A 25146-nucleotide genomic window follows, 5' to 3' on the forward strand; every position below is an offset into this window, starting at 1 on the left:
CAGCATTAAGGCGACAGCCGAAGCTCAATGTGACATTGCCAAACGAGGAAAACAAGCGCGGGGAAAGCTGATTTGACGTTCTTCTCTACGAAAATACGTCACCATTGTGCACGATCGACAATGGTATACCTCCCGAGTGCCGAGACAGTGTGGACAGAGATCATTGGTGCTGTGGCTAGGGTCCCTGGAATCGTCATTGTACACTGGACCTCTAATATCTTTACCTTGACTGTACAACCATAGCAATAAGACATAAAAGGGTGTCCTGCTGCTAGTTGAAATGATGAGTCTTCCAAAGTCACACATCGAGAAACCCAAAACTCGCCTCTTCCAAGATACTTGCTTCCACGAGCATAGCTGGAAGTCCCCCATTCAAAGTCGCCATGCAACTCTCCACCATTACTGCCTTCACCGTGGCAGGCATTCTCTCCCTTGCAACAGCAGCACCAAGCAATCTCAACGTATTGATCGAAATCCCAAGCACTTCTATTAGTCCCTTCCACCCAGGCCAGCCCACTGTCCACAGCGAGTCAACGAAGTGTAAGTCTGAACCCTTTGTAACAATCGCCAAGCATGTTTAACCTTGAACAGCAGCAGCATGCAATACACAAGCCGAATGTCCCAGAGGAGACTTCTGTCTGTTCAATCGCTGTATGCGATTCTCTATTGACGGTGTCGATGCCCGCGAGTGGGGTGAGTAGGCTACTCATTATTCTAATCATACCATGAAACGGTATTAAATATCAAGCAGGATGTTGGTTCAAAAATGATTGTCCCAAAGGCAAGGTTTGCCTTATGGGCACGTGTGTCTGGCCTTTACTTGCTGAGGAGGTCGATTCCAATGAGTATGGTGAGTAGGATATATAGCCATCACCATTTCATAGCACGTCTCAACACTAACAGTAGACAGAGTGCACTAAGCCTAGCGACTGTCCAAAGGGTAAGATTTGCGCATTTGGCAAATGCATTCGCCCGTTGCTTGCCGAGGATGTCACTTCCAGCAATCGTGGTAAGTACTTTTGCACAGATGTTAAACTTTCGCAGGTAGGTGATTATACCAACCTCGAATAGAATGCAGTCCAACCACCGCATGTCCCACAGGCATGGTCTGTAATTACGAGTACGGCAGCTGCCAATTCCCATTATCTGCTGGAAGGGCAGGGTCCAGTGAGGCTGGTGAGTACGATAGAAAGCACTTCTCTTCCTTACACAGATCCCCATTGACATCTAGTAGAATGCAGTGACCGCTATCAAGATTGCCGACCACCATTCCGTTGCCAAGGAGGCCAGTGTAGTCTCCCTTGGTCTTCAGCAAGTCGCCGATCTGGACGAAACCAGAGGGCGTCGTGACTCGTGAGTATTCAAAATTGACAGTCGCGCTTGAAACAAAAGCTGATAGTACAGTGAGTAGCGGCTGCCGATTCCATTTCCGTCGAGGTGGACGTTTGCGGACGAAGATGACGTTGGACGGGAGGGTTGAGCTGGGAGTTTTTGTCTCTTGTTTACTTCAAAGTCAGCTGCAATGGTAGCGATCCTGGCGCTTCCCAGTTTGACCATAATTATGAAGGGCTTCTGCTTTTTCCTCGCTCTTAGATAGCACTAGGCACCTTCCTTGAATAATAGGCTTTATACGAGAAAACAAAATGGAAACCATTTGAATATGTGACGATGGAAATGCGCTGGCAGAATAGCAGCCATCCAAATATTTCTAATTTGGCTATTTATTGTCCCTATGAGAACAATGCGAGTGGCATCGCCTTGTGAGGGAACAAGGAGACAGGCAGGCAGCCGTTGAAAGTCTGGGATTCTTTTCTTAGGAATATATCTAGGTTTGAGCGTGAGGACCTGTCTACGACCCCATTCCTCCTCCATGTAACTCCTATCCATTTTGAAAACGCCGCTGGGTATGTCTTGATCTCTCCAACTCCTGGCTTCCAATCCCACAAAAAAAAAATCGTTCCGTTCCGGACCATGCTCTTCAAACATTTTCAGCTGCATCGCTATCATACTGAAATGCCTCCTTCTCGTCCTGATGTTGACCCAGTGAGATCTGATATTGTAAAGAATCCGCCTGTAGAGATACTGGCTTCTTCACAATGTATGCGAGCGTCTCATCATCCTCCAAAAATATTTGTCCCCTCCGTGTTCGTCGACGACCGTAAGATCTGCCGCTGTAACAACAATTAGCATCACATACATCACAAGCGAGCGGGTGATTATCTTACACATGCTCAATTCGCTCCACCAGTTCCAGCGCAACCACCGCAGCCAAGAACAGCACCACGATACCGACAACCATCAAGTCGCTATAATCTCTCGCCAGACGTACGCCATGGAAAGACACATAGCTCTCTGCGATAAAACCGGTGGCACCACACACGACTTTACGGCGCTGGCCATCGTCCTCCACAGCCTCGTCCTCCTTCTTTCCACTCGCAGGTCGCAGAGACGCCCAATACCTCTCCGCGTCTTCCCTTCGCAGATTCGGTAATGCGCTGGTTGGTTTCGAGGCAAGCGAATCTTCCGAGCTCGTTGACTGCGGTGCTTTTTGGATGGAGGGGCTGGACGCGGGGTTGGCGAGGGAGAGGAGAAAGCTGGAGGAGAGAGGGCGATCAGAGGTCAGCGCGACGCTGGGACGGATATCCTCTGAGGGGGAGAAAGGTCGATTATCGAATGCGTCTACATCGAGAGTATCGGGGGAGGACAGCTGGTGCGCAGGGAAGTGAGGACTTGTGAGGCGGGTAGGAGGTGTATTTGGCTTGGAGGAGAGGAGCGCCGAGCGAAACCCTGCGCAAGATGTATAGTGACAGTCGGAGGGGAAGAGAGTCTCTGGGAGAGGAGCTGCAGATGCAAGCTGGAGGAAGAGGAGGAGCGAGAGTGGTGAGGTTGGCTTCATTGTGAGATGCTGAGGTCGAGATCGATGGGGCTGGGTATTTCCCGAAGGTCAAGAGTTTCGAAGCTTGAGTCGAAGAAGGAGAGCGCGAGGATCCCTTACTTCCAATTGACTCTCAACAACCTTCCTGCACTCTTCAGATTTACGACTGCTTTGTTAGGAACGAGGGATGTAGCATCGACGCAAACGGAGAAATTGTTGGCTGCCAGATTCCAAGATATTGGAGGTACATAGGAGGAGGGGAAACACAGCCTTTAAAGATCCAGCCTATCCGCCCAGCGCACGCACTTTACCGGGTGCAACTGTGCCATCAAGCAACTAATAAGCATCAGGACCCCTGCCCTGCACTGACTGTCACTGGTACACGATGATACAGAACAGGGCTATGGCCTCATACGGATGACATCGAAGTGTGATGCTATTTAGTAACATTCTTTCAGCTAGTCGAGCACAGGGATTGGTGGCTTAGTCTAGATGGTGGATTCCCTGGGCGCGCCGGCCAGAGCCCAAGGTCCAAGACTCCAAGTCCAGTGTTTGCACCCAGTGGGTTTTACCGTTGGCTCAGACGCATTAACCCCATGTTTAGCCGCTGCAGCTCATCAGCTCATGTAACCTTCAGTACCTTACGCAAACGGCCTTGAGCCTGAACATTTCCGGCATTGCGAGCTGCAAAATGTATCACACGACAGAGCAGCTTCAAGACATCTCAGATCAAAACAGGAGCTCCAGTCATGGTCATAGATGCATGAAGAAAAGTCTTGAAAGTGGTTTGGCTGGATGGCAGAAGTCCGCGGAACAGCCAAGTTTTCATTTCCCGCCTCCCAAAGCCTGGAGATGTTAATTTTCGCTATTCTACTTATTCATCAAGGTTATGCCGGCAACTCTCAGAGTAGCACTTGTCTACTTGTCTTGTCTGTGCCAAAATACAACGTCAGTAGTCGCTTTACATTATTGTCGTTATTGTCGGCATTCGCCTCATTCTCGCTCGTTGCCAGTATGTTCGAGCTGATGCTGCATTGGTGGCTTGATTACCTGCGCATCAATGCTGAATAACGCCGCACACATAGATGAATGGAAGGCTGGAACTGGACATTTGCGTCTTGAGTTTTTCCGGTGGGAATAAATACCCCGAAGAAGCTGGCAGAGGAATTGCATTATTTGGGACGAGAAGCCGGCAAGCTCGAAGCTCCAGTGTTATCTTATTTATGGTTTGGAACATCTCAAAATACTTTGATATTCTTCTATTCTGAAGAGACAGAACTCTATCAATCGGTAGGTATCCATGGATTCCATACCATGCCTTGCCAGATACGGACACGACCAACCCCCAGCCCATGTGTTAACAGCACAGATCCCCACACTACTGGCAACTAAAGCGCCTCCTGCGGCGTCCACTAAGATCTCTCTGCGCTCGAAACCGCCAAGTCAAACAATCGACATCTCAGACTTTGACCGACAGGAAACACGGCCGCCACTCGTCATTCATCTCAACTCGTTCTTGAAACCGTCAATTCCGGACTTTGTTTCTTTGTTTGCGGCTTTGAAGTTTAAAGATTTCAGGTCTTCCATGCCAGTGTGGGGCCATATAATAGAAACAAAGCTCTGTCGGATACGAGCTCTGGACCCAGCAGGACAAGGTACGTACATAGCCAACACGAGATTGACCAACGGGAAAGACCCACGAATAGCTAGATCTGGTATTTTACGATAGGAGCTAGAAACACAGGGTTCTTCCTTTGGATGCCTTTGAAGAAGCTTACGCACTTCATTCCATTGTTCCATTCCGACAGCCGGGCTTTCAAATTCCAACATTTCATGCTTTGCAAAGCACATCAACTTTGATCATGTTTCTTTCTCCCGTGTTCCATTTCGAGACGTGTTTATGATCTAAAGAAAGAGGAAGGTTTTGTCGGTGGGAAAGGGGGTGAGGATGAACCCTGAAACTCGCCAACTTAGATCGTCGCAGGGGTTCGAGCGCGCATTCTGCTGCAGTCTGCAGCTGCCATGTGGAAAAGGATGTTTTTGGTCTGAAGATCTTGTTAGAGGTTGCCGATGAAGAGGCTCCTTCACAGGCATCATGGGTTTGGCTGGGGACGTGGAGGAAACCATAGGCGTGTTATCTAGGAGTTTTGTGCTTTTTATGGGAACATAAGGCTTGGATGAGGCAGCTTTGGTATCTACAACCGATGGGTGATGGACATTTTTAGATTAATGGTGCTGCGCCGTGGCAGATGTAACTTCTGGGGTAAGGAGATTTGTATTTTGCTGAACTGACGATGTAGATCTCGGACCATTTGTGGTTGAACTGTCCCATTCTCAAGGTCCATTAATGAGCTAGAAACAGCATGAGAAGAGACACTTTCGTTATCGTGAAACTGGCATGATTAGCACCACTGATCGCTTCTCGTCTAAGAAGTGACTGATGTACTGATGATTGCTCAAGCAGAAGAAGGAGTTTGGAGAGCCTCGACTATCAATAAATCGTCACGTGCAGGATATTGATGGGTAAGCTTCGAGTGCATCTATTGTCTTTGAAAATGTGAGTTGAGAATATAGTTCTTTGCCGAAAAGCTACAAGTTATATTCTGCTACGTTATCCAAGATGATGAATCCTGGCATTCAGCCTCGCCGCCCCTTAAACTGCCAAGCGAGCACTTCATGGGCAAAATCTCCCGAGGCTGACAACCTCCATCTGACCTCACATGAAGAAGTTATGGTGCCCAACCAGGCGCCTCCACCATCTGCGACGACAACACAACCCTTCCCACCTCTGACACGAAGTACCACACTCCCAGCCCTCATTTCCCATCCAATTGCGACAGATCGCACGCTGCTCGCGCCTGAAGATGCCATCTATCAGGGTTCACCACCACGCAAGCAGTCCGCTGCTGTGAACAAGTTGAAGGACCTGCGCATGACCAATGGAAGTACTGGAGATCTGCGGCCTTTGAGACGGGGGAGGCATGGCGATAGTAGGAGTGCTAGTAGGAGAAAGAAGGGCACTTGGAAGAAGTTGCTCTGGGTGAAGCAATCGTGTAAGTATCGCGCGCGTCGGCGACTGAGCATTGAGCTGATGGCATGTAGACCCAGATAATTATACCGATCAAGATACCTTCCTCGAACATCTGCAGCGGAATCCGCGACTCCAACCATATGATTTCTGGCCACTGGTGGCAGATTCGACAGTGATTGTCCAACATGTCTGCTCGGTTATAATATTCATCGTCTGTTTCGTTGGAATATACACCGAGCGCGTCTCTCCAGGTTCAGTAGTAGGATGGGGATCGACTGGCACATTTCTGGGATGGCTATTGTGGGATTGGTGGGTAGGACAGGAAGAGTCGCAGCCATCTCCGCCCATCTTCACGCACGGGGCATCAGCATCAAGCTCTCTATCCAACCTCAATCCAGCATCTATGTCTACATCCAATCTCCATAGTACTTCGAATCTAGCCAGACACTCACACTCCGCATCGGCCTCTTCGATCCAATCTGTGGCCTCAGCACCACAAATACCCACCCCGCGCTACGTTCCAAATTACCCCTCTCCAGGTTCATCGCCTCCTCTCTCACCACGAACCTCCCTCCGTCTCTCAACAGCCAAATCCGCCCTCCTAATCTACTTCACACTCCTCGGCCTCTCTCCAATCCTCAAATCCCTCACCATGTCCACATCCGAGGATTCAATCTGGGCTATGTCCTTCCTACTTTTCACAATCAATATATTCTTCTTCGATTACAGCACACCAGCCGAGACATCCATTGGTTCTGGCGTGAAGAATATTCCCGCTAGTCTGAGCACCAACGCCGCACTGATGGCTTCTACAGTCCTTGCCTCACGCCTAGAAGGCACAGGGGAGGTATTCTCCCTCACACTTTTCTCCATCGAAGTCTTCGGACTCTTCCCCGTTTTCCGTCGCTACGCAAAGCAGCGATCCTGGCGCGGCCATATGGCCCTCACAATTCTCCTCGTTGTTGGCGCAGGCGGTGGAGTGGGCCTGATTCTTGGTCGTGGCGGCGATGGAGAGGGGTTTTGGGATTTCCCTTGGAAGAGCGGGCTGATGGGTGTGTTTATTGGGGTTTTTGCGACGGGGTTGGCGATGGGGGGGTGTTCGTGGTGGCTTATTGGGTTGCAGAAGTATAAGAATGAGATTCATGGGCCGTGGGATCCGGCGAGGCCGATTATTAGGAGGCATTATGATTATTAGTTGGGGAGCATGAGTTGTAGATGGTGATAATATATAAAATTAATGTAATCTTTGTATTCTACTTTTCTGGGGCTGATGATGGCTGATCAATCGAGGCCGTTGGAATCGTGATAATTTTGCTTCAGTGGTGCCAGACAGACGTGCGGTTCTCATTTCGCCTTGATGTGTGGACGTCTACATTTTGCTAGGATCCTGAAAGCCTAGTAGCAAAGCACATGTCTGAAGACTGTCCATCTCATCGCTTCCACGTTGTCTCCTTAAAGCAAGTGAGGGTGTGGACCAGATGCTGGGCCAAGCGAAGAAGAAATGCGAGCTCGACACACGTGTCCTCGCAGTAATTCCTCCTCCCTTCGCTTCCTACAATCTCAAAATCAGATTGATTGCTGTATGCTCTTTCCCAGATCTAGGCAAATGTTGGAATGAAACTTGAAGCGGGCAAAGATATGTAAAGGCGCTTGACTTATGTAGCAGTTCTGCCCCTCGTAGATAGACGTGTTTACGTATTCAGGGTCGATGCGTTTGACAGAGAGACAGAAGTGATTATCAGATGCTAGATGCGTTATTTTTGCGATAGAGCAAAGGTTATAAGCTTGGTGAAGACTTATTAGTATGGCTAGGTATTGGACTACTAGTTGTCTGTTTGTCAAACGAGTAAACAAAGCCCTGTCACCTAGTTCTCAGCGCTAACATTGCGAGTCTCGGTGCTTAAACACTTCTATATCCAAGCTTATTTCACCCACATCATGAAAGTCTGTGTTTGTACGGCTATCGAGGGGAAGAAAGCTTATGCCAATTAGTTGTCAGGTGTCGGCCAGCTTAGTTGCATCGCCTCAGTCGCTTAGAACAAGTGATTTGAGACTCTTTCTCTCGGGTTTTCTACCTGAAGATATTTACGCTACAGCGTTGTAATGTGGCTAAAGTTTCATGAACTGATGTTTTACTTGCATGAGTGGCAAGAACTTGATCATCATCTTCGTTCTACTAATGTTAAGCAGTCTTTTGGTTGTCACCCTTGGCTTCTGGTTTAGTTGTCATTTGGCCAACATCCTCTATACAACATGAGTCATAGTATTCACTTACTTTATTATATTTAGACATTTGACAGACTCCGTCAATCTGTCCAGAGAGTTACAAATATTGAAACAAGCGGAAACGAAACATTTCTGTCAAGTTTCCAACCAATTGTAGCAGATGCAAATCAGGATGACCTTAGACTAACAGTTCACAGAAACATTACTATTCGCTACGAGTATCATTCAGGCCCATCGATTACTTATCAGCTAATATCCAGGCTCAGGATACTATTACTGCGCCTCTTCGTGTTCTTAGACTTTTCTCCTCCGTGGTGAAAAGACCCCTCGTCGAGTAAAAGGGTTGCTAAGAAACGTAGGCTGGGTCCGCAGCAGCAACACCTCGGGTGGCCACTGATAGGGTCAGCATTCGTACTATTGGTCAAGGGAAAATGTACAGCTGCCAATCTTGAAGAGCTTAGTAAGTGCTCTCTTCCTTATTGTAGCTTGACAGGAATCCGTTCTTTTTGATTTCCCTGTCCGACTATGGTAAGCTAAAAGCAGCGTCGCCGATAACAGAATTTTTTGTGAATCGTGAGTATCGTTCTTCGCACAGCTGCGGACAGATATGCTAAATGCATTTGGTCAAGTAGCAGCGCATTCCGAAGCACGAAGTCCAACTTGGCTTGCAGGAAGATAACCTCCTGGTACATATGCTTGGACATCGTAGCGGACTTGGCGGTGGGTGAGGTCGTCGAGTTCCCAGTACCTTTGAGGGTATGGTGTAGTGATGTAAGTTTATGGTGAGTAGAATGTTCATTCCCACAGACTTGACAGACTTTTTTGATCATTCTTCTCTGTTTTCCTGGGCTGACGTTCCGTCGACTACCAACCTACCTATTGGTAAACAATTAGCCGAGATATTTGTCAGCATTCCCACCCTCCTGCCTCCCATCTGTTCAACACCCCATCTACCTAATATACTTGATAAAGCCAACTACAGGAGAATTTTTAGACACGAATCACATAGAATAGTAATTTTTCAGAAATAAGTACAGTAGCTTGACGGTAATTCAATTCCTTTGTAACTAAGAATCAAGGTATGGGAGGTCAAAGCCAGCTCGAATTCTCGACTTGCAGTTGTGATCGGTTTTCATGATCAACAGCATTCATTCCCTCGACTTTATTCACATCTTGGGAATAGCAAGGCTTTTCACATTGTTCTAATATATTCCAAGTATTCCGAAGCTATGTTGAAAGGGACCTGTCCTAGCTACTAGCTACGGCGCAACCAAGCGCCTGCTTCCTCAGCGCCAGACCAAGTGCCGCACAACATGACTGTTGTTGCTCTCAGTCGCGGAAACGAACCAATTTTTTCCTATCCTGAGCTGTTGTCGATATGGTGGGGGACTTTTGTACGCGCTTATGGCTTCTCCACAAACTCCTAAACAGGGTCCGCCAAGCAACGCCACAGACAAGGAAAATATGAGGCTGACCTATTGTTCATCAACATCTTAACAAGGGGCGGCCCAGCCCGATACCGTAGCGCTGTGGCAGGCATATTTGGCCAATGATCAGGATCGCCAACTCGGTGAGGAGGATCACCAAGAAGCCTTAGCGTGGGTCACTGCGATAATTATTTTCAGCTCGTCGCGTCGTGCACTTTTCAGCTCGAGGTGATCCCATGGACATATTTTATTTCTCTCTATGACATTTGACAAGAACTTATCTTGTGGCTCTGGATTTCATTCACGACTTGAACCGTGAACTTGTCAGTTACAACACCTCAACAGTGAGTTTACCTTTCTCTTCATAGCGAGCATGTACTAACAGAAAGAAGGCTATCTGGGGTATCACACCATGGCTGTTTCCCTCCCTCTCCGACTCCTCAGCCGTACCGGCGACAATTTCGAGGTCATCGACTGTCAGCAACCTCGCAATCCAAATGGTAGAATTGACCACTTCGACATCATCACATACACATGGGGCGAGAAACAAGAACCCTACAACTGCGGGATACCAGGTGTGAACTGGAACGTGAAGCTGGCGCAACAGAAACTCGAAGACATCAAACGCTTGATGATCAAAGACGATATTCAATATTTGTGGGTTGACTGCATCTGCTTGGCACAAGATGATGAGCGAGAAATGTCATCAGAGATTCCGAAGATGTACCAATACTATAAGAGTGCCAGAAAATGCTACATACTGATGGATATGGACGAGGTGTGGAACCCACAGGATATCGTGGACAATCTGAAGTTCATTGATCATATTTTGGCGAACATGGGAGGGGCGTCGTTGGCTTCTGAGGCTTTCTTGACTGAGAAGCTTACCAATATCCTGTCTCAATGGGGGACGTCAACTTGGAAATTCCCCATGGACCACTCGACTGTGAGATCAGCAGGCATTGACATGGGCGTACTGAACTGCTACTCGACCTGCATCAACAGAGTTCGCTCCCTGTTCAACAACCCATATTTCACTCGCGTGTGGACATTCCAGGAAATGCTGCTGGGAAAGAACATCACCATGTACGGCGTGAATAAGGACCAGATCTCATGTATCGGGGAACTCAACACTTGGATGGATCTCGCGACTGATTCAAAGGACAAGGCTTACAAGTTGCATACTTGGATTACGACATCAAGAGTTCTGAGGACCGCATCCGTCAATGCGATCTTGCGGATCCTGGACGAAGATTGCTTGGTGCTGAATAGTCTGCAGACCCAGGTTCGAGGGATCAGCTCGGCCAGGACGGATATCATTAATGGCGGCCCATCCTGGTGGTATGAAAACCACAAAGGAGTCTGCAATATTTTCTCGGCAATCTCAATCACACCAAGGGAGTGCGAACAGCGACGAGATATCTTCAGAGGACTTCTTGGGGTGTTTAGCGGGTTGTTTACTGCAGAAGAGGTGGAGAGGGATCTGAACGGTGACAACATTGAAAGTATCTCGTATGCATTTTTCAAGCAGCTGTCTGTCAAGACGGGATTGGCATGGACGAAACTTGCGATCAGCAGTGGGGAACGTGGAGAGTGCGACTGGATCCCAGTTGTTGCGAATCATAACAATCCTTTGACGACAGATTGTTTCGCTGCGGTTGTCAATCTAGGACGACTGAAGCCAAAGGGCTTGGCGAAGGCTTTTGCAGTAACAGGCATTCTGGGAACGCCGAAGAAATATATGCGAATATCGCTCAACAACAGCGACCGAGGATTTCAGTTTATATTCCGAGGATGCAACGCCGGGAAGAAAGTCAAGACCGGTGTGTTCAGCAGTGAGACAATACCCGTGAACGACAACCCTCGCGATGTGGCTCCAGACGAGACAGGCAGGATCTTGGTACAATGCGCGACGATGCTGGGAAGTATCATGGACCCAGGTGGAGACGTCGTTGAGTACAGGAGGAGGCTGCTCCGTAAATTGCAACCGTATTGGGATATCAGTGATCCCAACGCCAAGCCGACGGGATGGGAGGATAGATGTGTTAGTGGAACGGGCTGGGAGAATCCGCATCCCCATGATTTCAGGGTCCATAATAGGTCGATGAATTTCAGGATGGGTGCCATCACGGATTGTGGGTCGAGGCTGGAGAATGAGAGTACGGAGAAGATCTCGTGCGAGGTTATTGTTAATTGTGGTTGTATCATCATTGCTCCATTCTCACTGATATTCGAAGCTATCACCGCCGTTGAGGGGTGCTCACTAGGTGGTACTTCCGCGACTTTGGAAGAAGACAGGATAGTCTTGCGCGACGGACTCGGTCTTGTCCAAGTCGGCGATATCGGCAGAGCGTTCAGTCTGGTCGCATATGGAGGAAACACCGACTCGCATAGAGCGTATTCCAGCAGTTGCAGGAGCACGAAGATCCATAAGTCTGTGGTGCCGAAACTTTGGTGGCCGAGCGGTAGGGCTTTGGTCAGAGAGGAGTTCACGCATGGGATTACGGACTCGATGAGGGATTATGGGTATGTGCAGACGGGTGGGTCGGGCAATCTGTTGATTTGTAGGAACCGACCGTTGGGGCAGTATAAGATTATTGGGGTTTGTGTGGATGAGTGGTTGGAGAATAAAGGGGGTGAGCATACGGTAACTATTCGGTGAACCAAGGCGACGAACTGAGAGGGTGGGAGAGCACGCTGCACCAGGTGCAAATGAATTTGAGCTATGATATGATAATGACATTGTTAATCTTGCTACCTTAAGTATTTGATAAGGAATTATTTCATTGCCGAGTTTGATCTTCCGTTGCCGATGTTTCCTTGCGACGCTTAACCGAGTCTTTGTTTTGCATTGGGAAGGTCACAGTAAGACAAGAAAAGTCACGACTGTGAAAGTCCGACATTCTCCATGAGTTTGACAACAATTTCAATTAGTACTTCCTCCAGTAAGCTTCCAGCCCCCACAAGCTCGCAAACATTAACATTTCACATAAACTTTGCAGATCTTTAGATCGCAGTGATTTGAATTGCCAAGGATTAGAAAGACTACGCCTCAAGCTGCTGCATTAAAACCTAGTCATATGAAAGCTCTGAACTCACTAGATCTGTTCGTTTGTAGGGGGCGTAAAAGTGTTGTGGGAGTGCTTGTGACCTAAAAATATACTTTGTACCTCTAAGTTGCAGATTCAAGACACAGTTGTCCATTGGAGGACGTCGAAACGTCGATCTCCTTGGATCTTTTCATTCAGTCAAACCCGGGTCTGGTCTGACTTCGACCTTGGGTAAAGTGAGCGACTGAGCTTCACCAAATTTGTTGGGAAGAGAGTGTGTGGTGATTTGTTGCCGTCCACGGAGGCATACTTCGGGGAGTGACGCGATTAGATGTGTGCATCGAAGTTCTATGTAAAGTTGGAGGTATGGAAGCGTGGTCGGCGGAGCTCAAGGCACAATGGTTGAGGTGCCGGTCGAAATGAAGGTCGACGTCTGTGTTGGGAGCTCAGGAGTGTGTTGATAAAGGAAGACGAGCGTGAGGCTGCTGTAGCTCTTTGAAGATGAATAGCCTCGACGATGGTTTGAACTTGGAAGGAATCGGAGCGTGGGTGCTCAAGATATAGAGGTGGTTGATAAGGTGTTTAAGCGAACGCGCTTAGCCAATTTCGGCAGCGTGTTGTGAAAATGAAGAGTTTGAGCGAAAGGTGAATACTTGCACTACTTTCGGTGGCGAGCGCCCCCGAGACACAGAAACTGATTTGATTTGGAAAGGATGAAAATTTGTGACTTCAATCCGTTCCCGAGGTCGGGGCCTCTCTAGATTACGGTACGAAGTTCACAGAAACCCACCGCGAAGGTGCAACAGAACCCAATTCACCAGACACAAGAAGCTTTGCCATTCTGATGTGACATAGAATAGATCCCTCTTCATATTTCGAAATTCGCCGAACCGGCAGAGCGCTTTCCTGTCAATGATCCGCTGCCGCACTGCGAAATTTGCTGACGGCGAATGACACAACTCTGACAATCAGCATCTCACTGAGGACTGTTCAAGTCCAGCCAGAATCTCCAGACATTAGTCACGAAATGGGGGACTACCAGCCAGAAGCATATGGCGCCTTTGTCGTCTGTCGCGAGACCAGTCTCCTGCCCAAACGCGTTTTTGACATCTTATCCCACTGCCATGGCTTGATGCGAGTCGATCTCGCCCCAAACCACGCTCTGGACACTTCTCTGGAGTTTACTTCGATTTCACATTCACAAGCTGCCTTGAGAGCCAAGCTACCGGGGAGTAAAACAGCCTATGTCAAGTTTGCCGATGCTTCAAGCGCAGAGCAAGCTATTGATAAGGTCAATGGATTTCTGATTTGTGAACATCAATTGGAGCTTTCAATCACGGCCCCAATAGATCTGGACCAAATATCTGGAAGTAGGACGAACAGCTGGGACCATACAGACCAGACTAGATGGGGACGAGGCAACAATGCTCTAGTTGCATCAATGCTGAAATTGTAAGGCAGCCGTCACTTCTTGTGGTGTCCCAGGGCTAAGTACTGCAGACTGTCTACGAAACAAATCTACGATTCAGAGCATATAAGCCCTAACAAGCTTGACGACTTCAAGATTCTTGACGATGATGAGGTGAAGAGATTATCTGGAGTCTTTCCATGCGAGACGATGCTTCGGCGCCAAAGACGTGTCTGACAGTACTTCAAGTATGAAGTGTCAATTAGCTACCATCAATTATTGCAAGCTCGAATAGCAGTAAGGTTACCTCAGGTCAGCCCCGGTCTCAATCAAAAATCTCAAGACTTTGTGTTGACTTCTGAATAGGATCTGGACATCTCCAAGTCCACCGTCTCCGAACATAACCTCCAAAACCTCCTCATCGACTTCAGAGCCTTCGCTACTCGAGTCGAGAATATGCGCTTTCTCCGGAAAGCTCTGCAGCATGTGATTGAACTACCTCCTAGGTTGGATGAGGTGTCCACGAAGAATCTGTTCATGGTTGGAGATTATTTGGCAGAGACAAATGGATTAACCGAACTGCCGGTGGTCTTTCAAGAACGGATGCATCGTTGCCTCCATGATGATCTTGAGAAGCTGTATGCTGCAGAGGTTGAGGTCGATTTGCAGTGGGAGGATATTTATGATGAGGCAATTATGAGGGAGGAAGATGCTACTTGATTAGAATGCTATTGAAGTCTGGGAGGTGATCGGGAGGGTTTCGGGCTTTGAGCAAGGTTGGATGCGAAGTGTAAAGGGTTTTATGTTTCCTTGGCCAACACCACTCTCAATTAAGGTCTTTACGTCAGGAATATGAATCAGAATGGAAAGCTATTCTCTTGAACACAGTTTCATTTGGATACGTCCAAGCCTTGAATGTTTGTGCCCGTGTGCGTAAACTTCCTTCTCACGTATTTCTTTTGAGTCATGCTCCAGTTCTTGGTCAACTCCGCCCTACGATGTCGCTATGGCTCTTTAATCTGATCTCGTTCCCTCAATCACATTTCTTCCTATTATTGAGAGCACAATGCTTAGGGTCCAAGCCCCAACCTCCCAAGTAGGCCGTTAACGTCCGATTGCTGTGCCATGCAAATACACAGGTACAGGCATGACTTCTGAGACAGGACAAGGAACTAGATGTGGAGGAAATTCACAATTTTGTCTATGCAATGCTAGTAAAGTCATAGATCACATCATTGGTCATGGTTCATCGCTCAGATATTGCACAGCGAAAGCAAGAGTAAGGGAGGAGGTGACAAACACGACACCTCGCTTAGCTTCTCTCTCCAAGTCGAAGCAAACAAACCTTCCAAAAATCATTACCGTTCAACAGATTAATAAACAGAGCTCAAAAAAAGAGACAATGACAGTCCTAGAGACCTCTTAGATGCTTCGCAAGGGGTTCGAGCCCTTGTTTTCTGCTTACAGAATAAAGTCTTGTATAAAACAAGGCCTATTTGGGAAGCAGACGAGTTAACCACTACTCCAGCGAGGCGATTTCTCCAGGTGCAGCCACAGCTTGCCCAGGTAAGCTACAAAGGCATTTGATTAGTAGATTAACGTCTTAATTACTGCCATAGACCCGTTTGCTCTTTGAAAAATATAACAGAATGCATCCTCCCGATACTCTCAGTCACGAGCCTGTCAGGAGACTGCTGAAGACAAGGCTGAGTCTTGGCAAAGCGCGGGGCAGAAAATGAGGGGCAGTATTTTTTCCTCTACAGAAGTAACAGGCGTTCTTTCAACAATACAGCGATCTACGAGTATGATACACGATAAATCTCTCTCCAATTCAATAGCCACGCCGGTAATTGTAATGGCAGACGATCCACTCCCCTCATACGCAAACGACGACTTCGACGATGTCTTTGGCTCTGCGCCATCCTCACCCTCCCTCCTCCCTTCCCAGCACCCCTCCACAGGAAACCTCGAACCCTCGGATATTCCACGCCTGCGCGAAAAACATGAAACAGAAGGATATAGAGATGGCGTCACGAAAGGGAAAGGGGAGAGTGTACAGGCGGGTTTCGATGAGGGGTATGGGTTAGGCGCTGTGCTGGGGTTAAAGATTGGGAAGATTTCGGGGTTGTTGGAGGGGATATTGGCGGGGTTGAGAGGGGAGGGATTGGGCATGGAGGGGGAGAGGACGAGGATGGAGGGATTAGTGAAAGGTGCGAAAGAGGAGTTGAGTACGACGAGTGTTTTTGGGAGGGAGTATTGGGGAGAGGATGGGATTTGGAAGTTTGAGGTGGGGAAGGAAGGAGATGGGGAGGGAGAGGTGGTTTTCCCAGATGTTGCGGCGGCGCATCCGTTGGTTAGGAAGTGGGAGGGGGTTGTTGAAGAGGAGGTTAAGAGGTGGGGGTTGGATTTGGGGATTTTTGATGGGGATGTCGATGGTGAAGGCGACGAGGAGGAGGTGGTCGCTGTGAAGGGAGCACAAGGAAAAGAAGTTAGGAGGGGAGAGGTTGAGAGTGAACCTGTTGCTGCGGGTATGGCGAAGGTGCTGGGAATATCAAAGAAGGATTTGAGTTGGTGAGGACATTGGAATGGATTGTTTGATATATTCTGAGTCCCGGATCCTTCGTCAGGACGACGCTCGGAGCGCGACGGAGAGGTTTAGACTGAGGATGAAGAGGAGGAGAAGGACAAGCTGGACGATCGGCATGTGGCATATATGCTGTTCTGCACCAGCAGCGAGATCTGGTTTGTCCGCAACAGCCAAACTGTCATTTCCGAGATTAACAGCCCTTAGGAAATCAATCCTTTCTGGGGCTGTTCCTCCCGCGGCTGATCAGCAAGCCAAAAGCTTGCGGAAGCTTGTCCAGACCACAGCCTCCAAAACAAAGTCTGCGGCCATACCCAGCTTTAGTACGGAGGTGGAGATAATCTGGAGAAGCACAACGCTATTCTAGTTCCCGTGTGAGCTTGAGTAAGAAAAGCTCCGGATCTCGAAGTCAAAATTAGATCTTGTGTGACCCCTTTCCTGCGGCTTCGCGAGATCGCCAACCCCAACAAACAGCAACTCAACACATGGACATTTCAAACAACCCGTGGAAGGCCAACGATGCCTGAAATTGAGAGTATTCATGGTGCATTCTCGAGAAATTGTAAAATTCCCTCGTGTTCCTACAGAGCTGTGCGCAATCACCACTGTAGTTCCCGTGGTAATTTGCTTAAGCATCAACTAAAAACGTCCGGTTCTGCATGGCCCGTTCCCGAAAACACTTAAACACGCCTCCTGCCGTCGATGGAAATTAGATGGCATATCTAGGCCTAGAAGACTCAAATACGATGCTGGAAATAGGAGAGCTGGAGATAATTGATGAAACAGTCGCGCCTTCCTGTCGTCACTGCTTGAAGTCTCGCTGCTATTGACGCTCCTTCCGTTTGCGCTTTCACTCATTGATTAATCTCGTCTCCCTCGACCGACTTCCTTTCTCCCCCTCATTGTCAACCTCCATTCTACATACTCGTATTCCTCACTTTTCTTACATTTTTTCGTGCAAGGCTTCGGTCTTGCATGTTTCTCTACTCTACCTACTTCACACTCATTCCATTCTTTCCTTACACTCCTTGCATCAAGTTCCGACTTTGGATCCGCTTGTACACACCTGCTACCCAATGTAAGTTGCTCTCAATCAATGGCCGGCAACATGCAGCCTTCCAGGACCAAGAACTCGTGATGGTACCACCTAGCAACGCAGCGTCGCAAACATCGCCCATATTTATGCCTCAAAAAGAGAGCTCCAAGACACACATACAAGTTTGAGCACCGATTGACTTCATACAGATCAGGAATCATGAGAGCAACTACTCTTCTTCTCGGCCTTGCGGCCTCCGTCTCCTCCAACATCGTCTTCACGCATGTCCCATTGAGCTGCAATCTCACCGATCCCCGCATATACAATGGTTGTTTGCGAGGCCAGGATTGCAACGTAGCTGGACAGTAGGTTCATTGGTAATTGTACTATCCAGCTACTGACGTGACCAGATGTGTTCCTACGGAACGCCGAGATTCCATCCACTATTCTACGTTCCGACCTGAGGCTCATGAGGTTCAGGTCAGAGATGGTCCATACTCCACCGATGGCAGCTGCGGTCCTGCCCACGGCAATACGATCTGTGATCCAAACAGCAAGGTCTATACTGGTGGATGCTGCTCGGTAGGTGGAATTCGCGGATGAGGAGAGCATCGCTGACGGAAGTAGCAATATGGTTGGTGCGGAAATAGTGCAGAGTAAGTCTCGGAGAAAGCTGATCTCGAAACATACTGACACTGGCAGCCACTGTGGTACAGGGTGTATTTCTGGATGTACTTCAATCCCACCTCCTACAAGCTCTGGCGTAGCTCCTCGTGCTGATGGCCAATGTGGTGCTGTGAGTCTTGCCCTTCCATAGGAGAAACCCTTGCTGACAAGATAGAAATTCGGGGGTGCAACCTGCGATCCAAAGGGTCCCTATGGAGGTTGCTGCTCGCAGTACGGGTGGGTATCTAAACACTTTATCATTTCATTTTTTAGCTGTTCATGTTTCCGTTTCGTTCTTGCCATATATACCTACCATTTATCTAATTACTTGCCCTCCAAGATTCTGTGGCTCCAGCCCCGATCACTGCCTTGCCTCAAACAAATGCCAAAGTGGCTGTACACCACCCCAGTCAAGTATCTCTACGTCCCATAGATCACCAACGTCGAAGCCGGCATCAAAAGCCCCATCCAGTTCCCACAAAACATCAACAACAAAATCAAATCCATCAACGCAGAAATCTTCCCCCTCAGGAATACCTCCCCGAAGCGATGGGCAGTGCGGATCCAAATTTGGCGGCGCAAGATGTGATTCGAAAGGGCCATATGGTGGTTGCTGCTCTCAATATGGGGATGTCAACTGATGCTACATGCGGATAGAGTGCTGACTTTATGCTCTTTAGATTCTGCGGAACTACCGATGGACACTGCCTTGTCGCAAATGGCTGCCAGAGCGGCTGTAAAGACGGAAATCCAACAGCACCAGCTACCACATCTGGCGAGCCAGTGATTGGCCCAGTCAAAACTTCCATGGCACCTGGAGCAACAGCAACTGCTCGTGTCACAACCGATGGAACTTGTGGAACTTCAAATGGCGACACTGTCTGCGGCAACTGGCCAAACGGAAACTGCTGTTCCATGTATGGATTCTGGTAGGTACATCAGTCCCTTCTGATAGGCAGGTCTGACCAGTCATAGCGGGAAGACAAGCGCCCATTGCGGAGCCGGATGCCAGTCTGATAACTGCTTGAATGCTCCTGCTGTTGCTGCGCCAGGTCCCAGTCCTGCTCCAGCAGCTCCCAACGGAGGAACGTTCCGTGTTGTTGGCAGATCTGGTGTCCCTGCTATGCATGCTGGTCTCATGCCTAATGGTCGTGTCTTCTTTCTCGACAAGTTGGAGAATTACACGGAATTGCGAACCGCGAATGGGTACTATGCCATGTCTTCCGAGTACGATCCAAACACAAACACAGCAGTGCCACTCGGATATGCTACGAACGCTTTCTGCTCAGGAGGGACTTTTCTTGCTGACGGCCGTGTCATTTCGGTTGGAGGCAACGGGCCATTGACCTGGCTGGATCCCAATATCGGCGACGGCTTCAATGCGATTCGCTACCTGGGAAGATCATCCACAGACGCAGGTCTGAATGGAAAGAGCTGGAGCGAGCCTGGTAATAAGCTTGCAAGTGCGCGCTGGTATGCAACTGCACAAACCATGCCAGATGGAACAATCTTTGTCGCCTCCGGAAGCTTGAACGGCCTGGATCCTACCGTTCTTAGTAACAATAACCCGACCTACGAGATTCTCAGTCCCGGCGCTGTCACTCGAGGAGCGAACATCCCAATGGAAATCTTGAAGAAGAATCAGCCATACTACATGTATCCATTCATTCATCTCCTCAACGACGGTACGTTGTTTGTATTCGTTTCGAAGGCTTCCCAGATTTTCAGTGTCGGATCCAACACAGTAGTCAAGGAGCTGCCAGACCTTCCTGGCGATTACCGCACCTATCCCAACACGGGTGGCAGTGTACTCCTTCCGCTGTCGAGCAAGAACAACTGGGCTCCCGATATTGTCATTTGTGGTGGAGGAGCTTACCAAGACATCACCAGCCCAACGGATCCTAGCTGTGGTCGAATTCAGCCTCTGAATGCCAACGCCAAATGGGAGATGGATTCAATGCCTGAAGGACGCGGCATGGTCGAGGGAACTCTCCTTCCGGATGGGACGGTTGTTTGGCTCAATGGAGGAAGTCGTGGAGCTCAAGGATTTGGCCTTGCAGATACACCTGCTTTGGAGGCTCTCTTGTACGATCCAGCGAAGCCACTTGGTCAGCGCTTCAGCACCCTGGCTCGTTCTAACATTCCTCGATTGTACCATTCCGTAGCCCTTCTACTTCTCGACGGCACCCTCATGGTCGCTGGATCGAATCCAGTTGAGATGCCGCAACTTCAACCAAATACCGCCAATCCCTATGTCACAGAGTGGCGTGTTGAGAACTATGTTCCCCCATATTTGCAGGGCGACAAGGCGAATCAGAGACCTACTAATATTGTCATCGAGAACAAGACAGTGCGTGCTGATGGAAGCCAGATGATTATTACCTTCATTCCACCACATGCTTCGGACAATGTGAAGGTCGTTCTTTATCACGGAGGATTCGTCACTCATTCCGTCCACATGGGCCATCGTATGCTGAATCTTGATATCACCAAGTCTGCACGAGGAGGACCAGCTCAGACACTGTACGTCAATGGCCCACCAAACCACAACGTGGCTCCACCTGGACCATATGTGGTTTATGTTTTGGTAGACGGAGTGCCAGGTGTTGGCCAGTTCGTCCAAGTTGTTTAGGGATCGTTGGCTGGTAAGGATGGGAGGCCAGGCTCCAGTCTTTGAGATTGATGATAGCGGGGAAGGAGAAGTAGTCTATCAATTGACTCATGATACTCACATGGCGCTCAGTGTTCTATGAAGCGTGCACCACTTGTTCTGTCTCGTTTCGAGCTTAGGATGTACCGATTGAGCTCTTTGAAGTGGACATTCTTCAGTTTGTCCTCTCGATAAGTAGAATAATTCTCTCGAGTTGCTCTGCGGTAGGTCAGGGAGACTCTCCGTTGAGTTGAACACGGCAGCTTGAACCTGGTCACTTCCCTTTCCAATCCTTTGCTTGCTTGCTTGCTTGCTTTCTTCCTGAGAGACTCCTTCAGCGGACGTAGACGCTTTCAGGTCTCTCTCATCTTGTACTCGGTGATGCCGGCTTCCTTAACTGCTGGCGCTAAGTTACAAGGCTGAAACACCCCTGTAAATGTGTTTCGACCCACTGCCATCCAATTGATTCCCCCACAGCTCCCTTGATGCACACAAGCAGAAAATGATACATATAGTATCACCAACACATCGTCAATGATCACTGCATCCCAAGGTGCATTTCTCTACTTCTTATATGACGGACGCCCTGATACGTTGCTCTTACGACGATGGTCTTTCAGACGCTGCGTCTCAACAAAATGGGCCCCAATTGTTTCTTGTGGCGCTCAGCTGTACTGACTGTATGATGGTAACAGGGGGCGGATTATGCGCTGGATGCACCACTTGGGACGGGACGCAAAGCTGCTGCGCTGCACTGCACGATAAAGGCGCTGTCATGCCCCGCTGAGTTTGGGCAGCCGCCCTTATTTCTCACCCCGCACTAGAGCATTTTCGTTCAGCTGAAATTGGGTACCGTAGTTGATCGAGCGATCGCAATCTTTTACTTCTCTCTTTTTGTTTCTCTTCCACTGCTCCTTCACAGCTTCAATTGCATCTCTACAGTGCGTATCTGGATATACGATTTATTATCGAGCAACTGTACAGCATTGAAGGCCAGAATAGACAGTGAACAATGTCTCTCGATCCACGCGACGACCGAAGGCGGGGTCGCTCGAAGTCCCCTGGCCGAAGAGACGAGCGCGAGAGATCCCGCTCCAGAGTCGACGAGTACTCCTCTCGAGTCGAGAGCGTGCGAGCACCTTCACCACCTCGAAGCTATGAGGATTCTTCGCGAGGATATGAGGATTCAAGGGCTTACGGAGTGCCCGGCGGCTACGAGGACCGTCCCGCTGTCGTGACGGCCGAACCAAGAGGGGATCCACGCGACCCGCGGAGTTCGTACGGTTCATTGTCTCAGTATCGAGATCGCGATTCGTCGCCGCCTGGTGCGGGCGCTGGGAGGGGATATGCTATGCCTGGGGCGTACAAGACGACTGTGGAGGATGAGAGGCCCACGAAGACCTATGAGAGTGGGAGGGGAAGGGAGAAGGATTATTATGCCGATAAGGGGTATGGTGGAGGCAAAGAATATGGAGCTCCTGTTGCGCCGCCGTCGAAGTATGAGGTAGATGCCAGGAAGGGTATCCCAACTGGAGGAGTATATGATCCTAGACGATACGAGGAGAGGGATGGTGGAAGGGAGAGAGGGGCGAGTTTCAACGCGCAGATTGGACACCATAGTATTGCTGCTGCGGCAGGCATTTCTCATGGTACACCGCAATATGTTCAGCCTCCTTCGCCTTCGGGATACAAACCTCCTCCGGGGGGGCAGTACGCTCGTCCGGCTTCTCCATCGGGATATCAACCGCCTGGAGGATATCCGAGTCAGATGCCGTATCCTGAGCAACAAGGTCAATCCAGACAATACGCTGAGCCCCCTCAATGGGAATATGCGAAACCAGAGGAGACAATCACGTACTCGAAGAGAACAGAGACCTCGTACAATCCTGCTGGCGGGTATGGGCGCCCAGCTAGTCCACCTCGCCAGGAATATAGGCATGGTTCGCACTCCAGCGTTTCTATTCCCAGTAATTCGGGATCTAGACATGGGAGAGAGCAACAGTACATCTCAGATCCCGCTAGGACATCTCAAAGCAAGATCGTGACTGTAGAGCCAGGATCCAGACGACGAGACGCATCTCCCAACCCGGCAGCTCTGGCACCACGAATGCACTCCCTCTCAGTCTCATCAGGCCACCACGGAGGAGCAACATTGAGTCTCGCAACTGCACCGGGAAGTCCCCTCCTCGAAGCCTACCACGGAACCTACCAATCCATCTCACCCATGCCCTCCCCCCTCATGATCGCCTCGCACGCACACTCCGACATCAACCTAATCGAGCCCCTCTCCCCGGACTCATCCGACGACGACCGCCGCACAGGCAAGAAATCCCGCCGCACAGCACGCTTCCACGACCCGGAAGAAGAAGCCACCATCCTCGCCAAAGCGCTCAAAGGCGAGAAGCGCGCGCCCGACACGCAACCCCTCATCGAGATCCTGCCCGGCCTCACACACGAGCAGATCCTCGACCTCCGCGTCGAGTACAAGAAGATCGTCAAGACGGGCTCCGAGAAGAAAGGTGTCAACATCGCCAAGCATATCAAGCTGCGTCTCAAGGAGGAGGATCCCAGTCTCATGAAAGCGTGCTATGCGTGTGCGCTGGGCAAGTGGGAGAGCGAGGCTTATTGGGCGAATTTCTGGTATCAGGGAGAGAAGTCCCGACGGGAGTTGTTGATTGAGAGTTTGATGGGGAGGACGAATCGCGAGATCAGGGAGATCAAGGATGGGTTTAGCGATAAGAAATATTCTGACTCGCTGACTAAATGCATGAAGACGGAACTCAAAGAGGATAAATTCAAGAAAGCTGTCTTGCTTGTCCTTGAGGAAAGGAAGATGGAGGAGAGGCCTGGGTATGGTCTTGATAGGGGACTGGTTGAGGATGATGTGAAGGATTTGTATAGGGCTGTGAAGAGCGAGAAGGGTGGGGAGAGCGCGATGATTGGGATTGTGGTTGTGAGGAGTGATGCGCATTTGAGGGAGGTGTTGAGGCTGTATGAGGCGACGTATAGGGCGAATTTTGCGAGGGAGATGTTGAAGAAGAGTGGGAATCTTGTGGTGAGTTTTTTTTCCGCTGTTCGTTTTCTATTGCCATGTTTCGGTTGTTTTTTGTCGAAGTTCCGTTCTATGCTTGAACTCCGAACTCAAGTCCTGGATCAGCACTCCGGAGTTCTGGATCACGTTTCTATATTCACGGTTTGAAGAGAAATGTGGTTCTTGGGAAGTGTCCAGATACGGAACCATCAAGTCTCGGTTCCATTGCTCCAGGTCTTAGGGTCTGGGGTCTCCTTTCATGTCTTAAATGACACCCTCTTATCACCATCTCGCTCAACCAAACGCATATCACAACCCCCCCTGTCCTGTATTCATCTCTCATATCCCACTATCTATCCTTCTCCCCACCCTTCCACTGAAACTCCAAACTAACCATCCTCCCAGGGCGAACTCCTAGCCCACATCCTCAACGGCGTAATCAACAAACCCGTCCGCGACGCCCTCCTCGTCCACCACGCGCTCTCGCTCTCCAAATCCGACAGCATCCGCACCGAGCTGCTCATCTCCCGCCTCGTGCGCTACCACTGGGATAGACCACACATGGAAGCCGTCAAGAGAGAGTATCGCAATAGGTATGGTGTCGATATGCAGACTGCTGTTAGGGAGGGCACGAGGGGTGAGTGGGGCGCCTTCTGTGAGGGGTTGTGTTTGAGGAGGATGGGGGATGAGGTTAGGGAGGTGGGGAGGGTGGGGTATGAGAGGAGGTGAGGGGGTGAGGGGGTGAGGAGGTGGATTGATGAGGGTGGAAAAGTTGTGTTTTGAAACGATGCATTGAGGACTTTCGATGGATGTGGTTGTGGGTGGTGTGGTGGTATGTGAAATGAAATCTTGGAAGAGCAGATGAGATGAGAAACATGACAAAACAGGATATCAACCAACCAGACCAACAAACCAGACCAACAAACCAGACCAACAAACATATAGATAGAAGCACGAAAACTCAGTACTACAGTATAGCCAGATAATAAGATCCAGTATCTAGGCTAGGCTATTCACGAGGAGGGTACGGATATATATTGCAGGGCGGGGCAATATCTGATGATGCGAAATCAAAATAAAAAAATATATCCCTTCATTTTTCTGAAAACTAGCTTCGTTTCTTTCGGTAGTTTTGTGGATGTTTGGAAGTTGCGATGAGGAA

General features: G+C 49.3%; 9 protein-coding genes and 1 non-coding gene across 10 annotated transcripts; 8 read left to right on the top strand and 2 right to left on the bottom strand.

Moving 5' to 3' along the window:
* The first annotated feature begins 209 nt into the window (after positions 1-209).
* On the top strand, positions 210-1094 carry ONS95_001991 (uncharacterized protein). Its single transcript, XM_058495220.1, has 3 exons — positions 210-540; positions 592-1009; positions 1072-1094. The coding sequence occupies exons 1-2, from the start codon at positions 384-386 to the stop codon at positions 699-701; spliced, it is 267 nt and encodes an 88-aa protein (XP_058355531.1). The 5' UTR covers positions 210-383; the 3' UTR covers positions 702-1009; positions 1072-1094.
* A 9-nt stretch (positions 1095-1103) lies between these two features.
* On the top strand, positions 1104-1411 carry ONS95_001992 (uncharacterized protein; the record flags this gene model as incomplete). The annotated part of the gene is made up of 3 exons (XM_058495221.1): positions 1104-1176; positions 1242-1353; positions 1405-1411. 3 exons carry the CDS (start codon positions 1104-1106, stop codon positions 1409-1411), a joined length of 192 nt encoding a protein of 63 aa, XP_058355532.1.
* Positions 1412-1978: 567 nt separating this feature from the next.
* ONS95_001993 (uncharacterized protein) lies at positions 1979-2896 on the bottom strand (the record flags this gene model as incomplete). Its single annotated transcript, XM_058495222.1, has 2 exons — positions 1979-2171; positions 2226-2896. The coding sequence occupies 2 exons, from the start codon at positions 2894-2896 to the stop codon at positions 1979-1981; spliced, it is 864 nt and encodes a 287-aa protein (XP_058355533.1).
* A 2599-nt stretch (positions 2897-5495) lies between these two features.
* On the top strand, positions 5496-7101 carry ONS95_001994 (uncharacterized protein; the record flags this gene model as incomplete). Its single annotated transcript, XM_058495223.1, has 2 exons — positions 5496-5928; positions 5978-7101. The coding sequence occupies 2 exons, from the start codon at positions 5496-5498 to the stop codon at positions 7099-7101; spliced, it is 1557 nt and encodes a 518-aa protein (XP_058355534.1).
* A 2538-nt stretch (positions 7102-9639) lies between these two features.
* On the top strand, positions 9640-12415 carry ONS95_001995 (uncharacterized protein). The gene is made up of 2 exons (XM_058495224.1): positions 9640-9903; positions 9952-12415. The coding sequence occupies exon 2, from the start codon at positions 9972-9974 to the stop codon at positions 12219-12221; it is 2250 nt and encodes a 749-aa protein (XP_058355535.1). The 5' UTR covers positions 9640-9903; positions 9952-9971; the 3' UTR covers positions 12222-12415.
* Positions 12416-13636: 1221 nt separating this feature from the next.
* On the top strand, positions 13637-14737 carry ONS95_001996 (uncharacterized protein; the record flags this gene model as incomplete). Its single annotated transcript, XM_058495225.1, has 4 exons — positions 13637-14061; positions 14110-14191; positions 14267-14329; positions 14384-14737. The coding sequence occupies 4 exons, from the start codon at positions 13637-13639 to the stop codon at positions 14735-14737; spliced, it is 924 nt and encodes a 307-aa protein (XP_058355536.1).
* Positions 14738-15444: 707 nt separating this feature from the next.
* On the bottom strand, positions 15445-15551 carry ONS95_001997. The gene has a single exon. It is a non-coding gene; the product is annotated as a tRNA-Gly (tRNA).
* A 240-nt stretch (positions 15552-15791) lies between these two features.
* YAE1 (Essential protein Yae1, N terminal) lies at positions 15792-16592 on the top strand (the record flags this gene model as incomplete). Its single annotated transcript, XM_058495226.1, has 1 exon — positions 15792-16592. Exon 1 carries the CDS (start codon positions 15822-15824, stop codon positions 16590-16592), a length of 771 nt encoding a protein of 256 aa, XP_058355537.1. The 5' UTR covers positions 15792-15821.
* A 1264-nt stretch (positions 16593-17856) lies between these two features.
* ONS95_001999 (uncharacterized protein) lies at positions 17857-20935 on the top strand (the record flags this gene model as incomplete). The annotated part of the gene is made up of 7 exons (XM_058495227.1): positions 17857-18002; positions 18048-18219; positions 18265-18293; positions 18340-18433; positions 18479-18540; positions 18984-19232; positions 19279-20935. 7 exons carry the CDS (start codon positions 17857-17859, stop codon positions 20933-20935), a joined length of 2409 nt encoding a protein of 802 aa, XP_058355538.1.
* Positions 20936-21965: 1030 nt separating this feature from the next.
* ONS95_002000 (uncharacterized protein) lies at positions 21966-24713 on the top strand (the record flags this gene model as incomplete). The annotated part of the gene is made up of 2 exons (XM_058495228.1): positions 21966-24008; positions 24390-24713. 2 exons carry the CDS (start codon positions 21966-21968, stop codon positions 24711-24713), a joined length of 2367 nt encoding a protein of 788 aa, XP_058355539.1.
* Positions 24714-25146: the final 433 nt, after the last annotated feature.

The sequence above is a fragment of the Cadophora gregata genome (genome assembly GCF_030347475.1).
Source record: "Cadophora gregata isolate MNR1 chromosome Unknown scaffold_10, whole genome shotgun sequence".
NCBI lineage: Eukaryota > Fungi > Ascomycota > Leotiomycetes > Helotiales > Ploettnerulaceae > Cadophora > Cadophora gregata.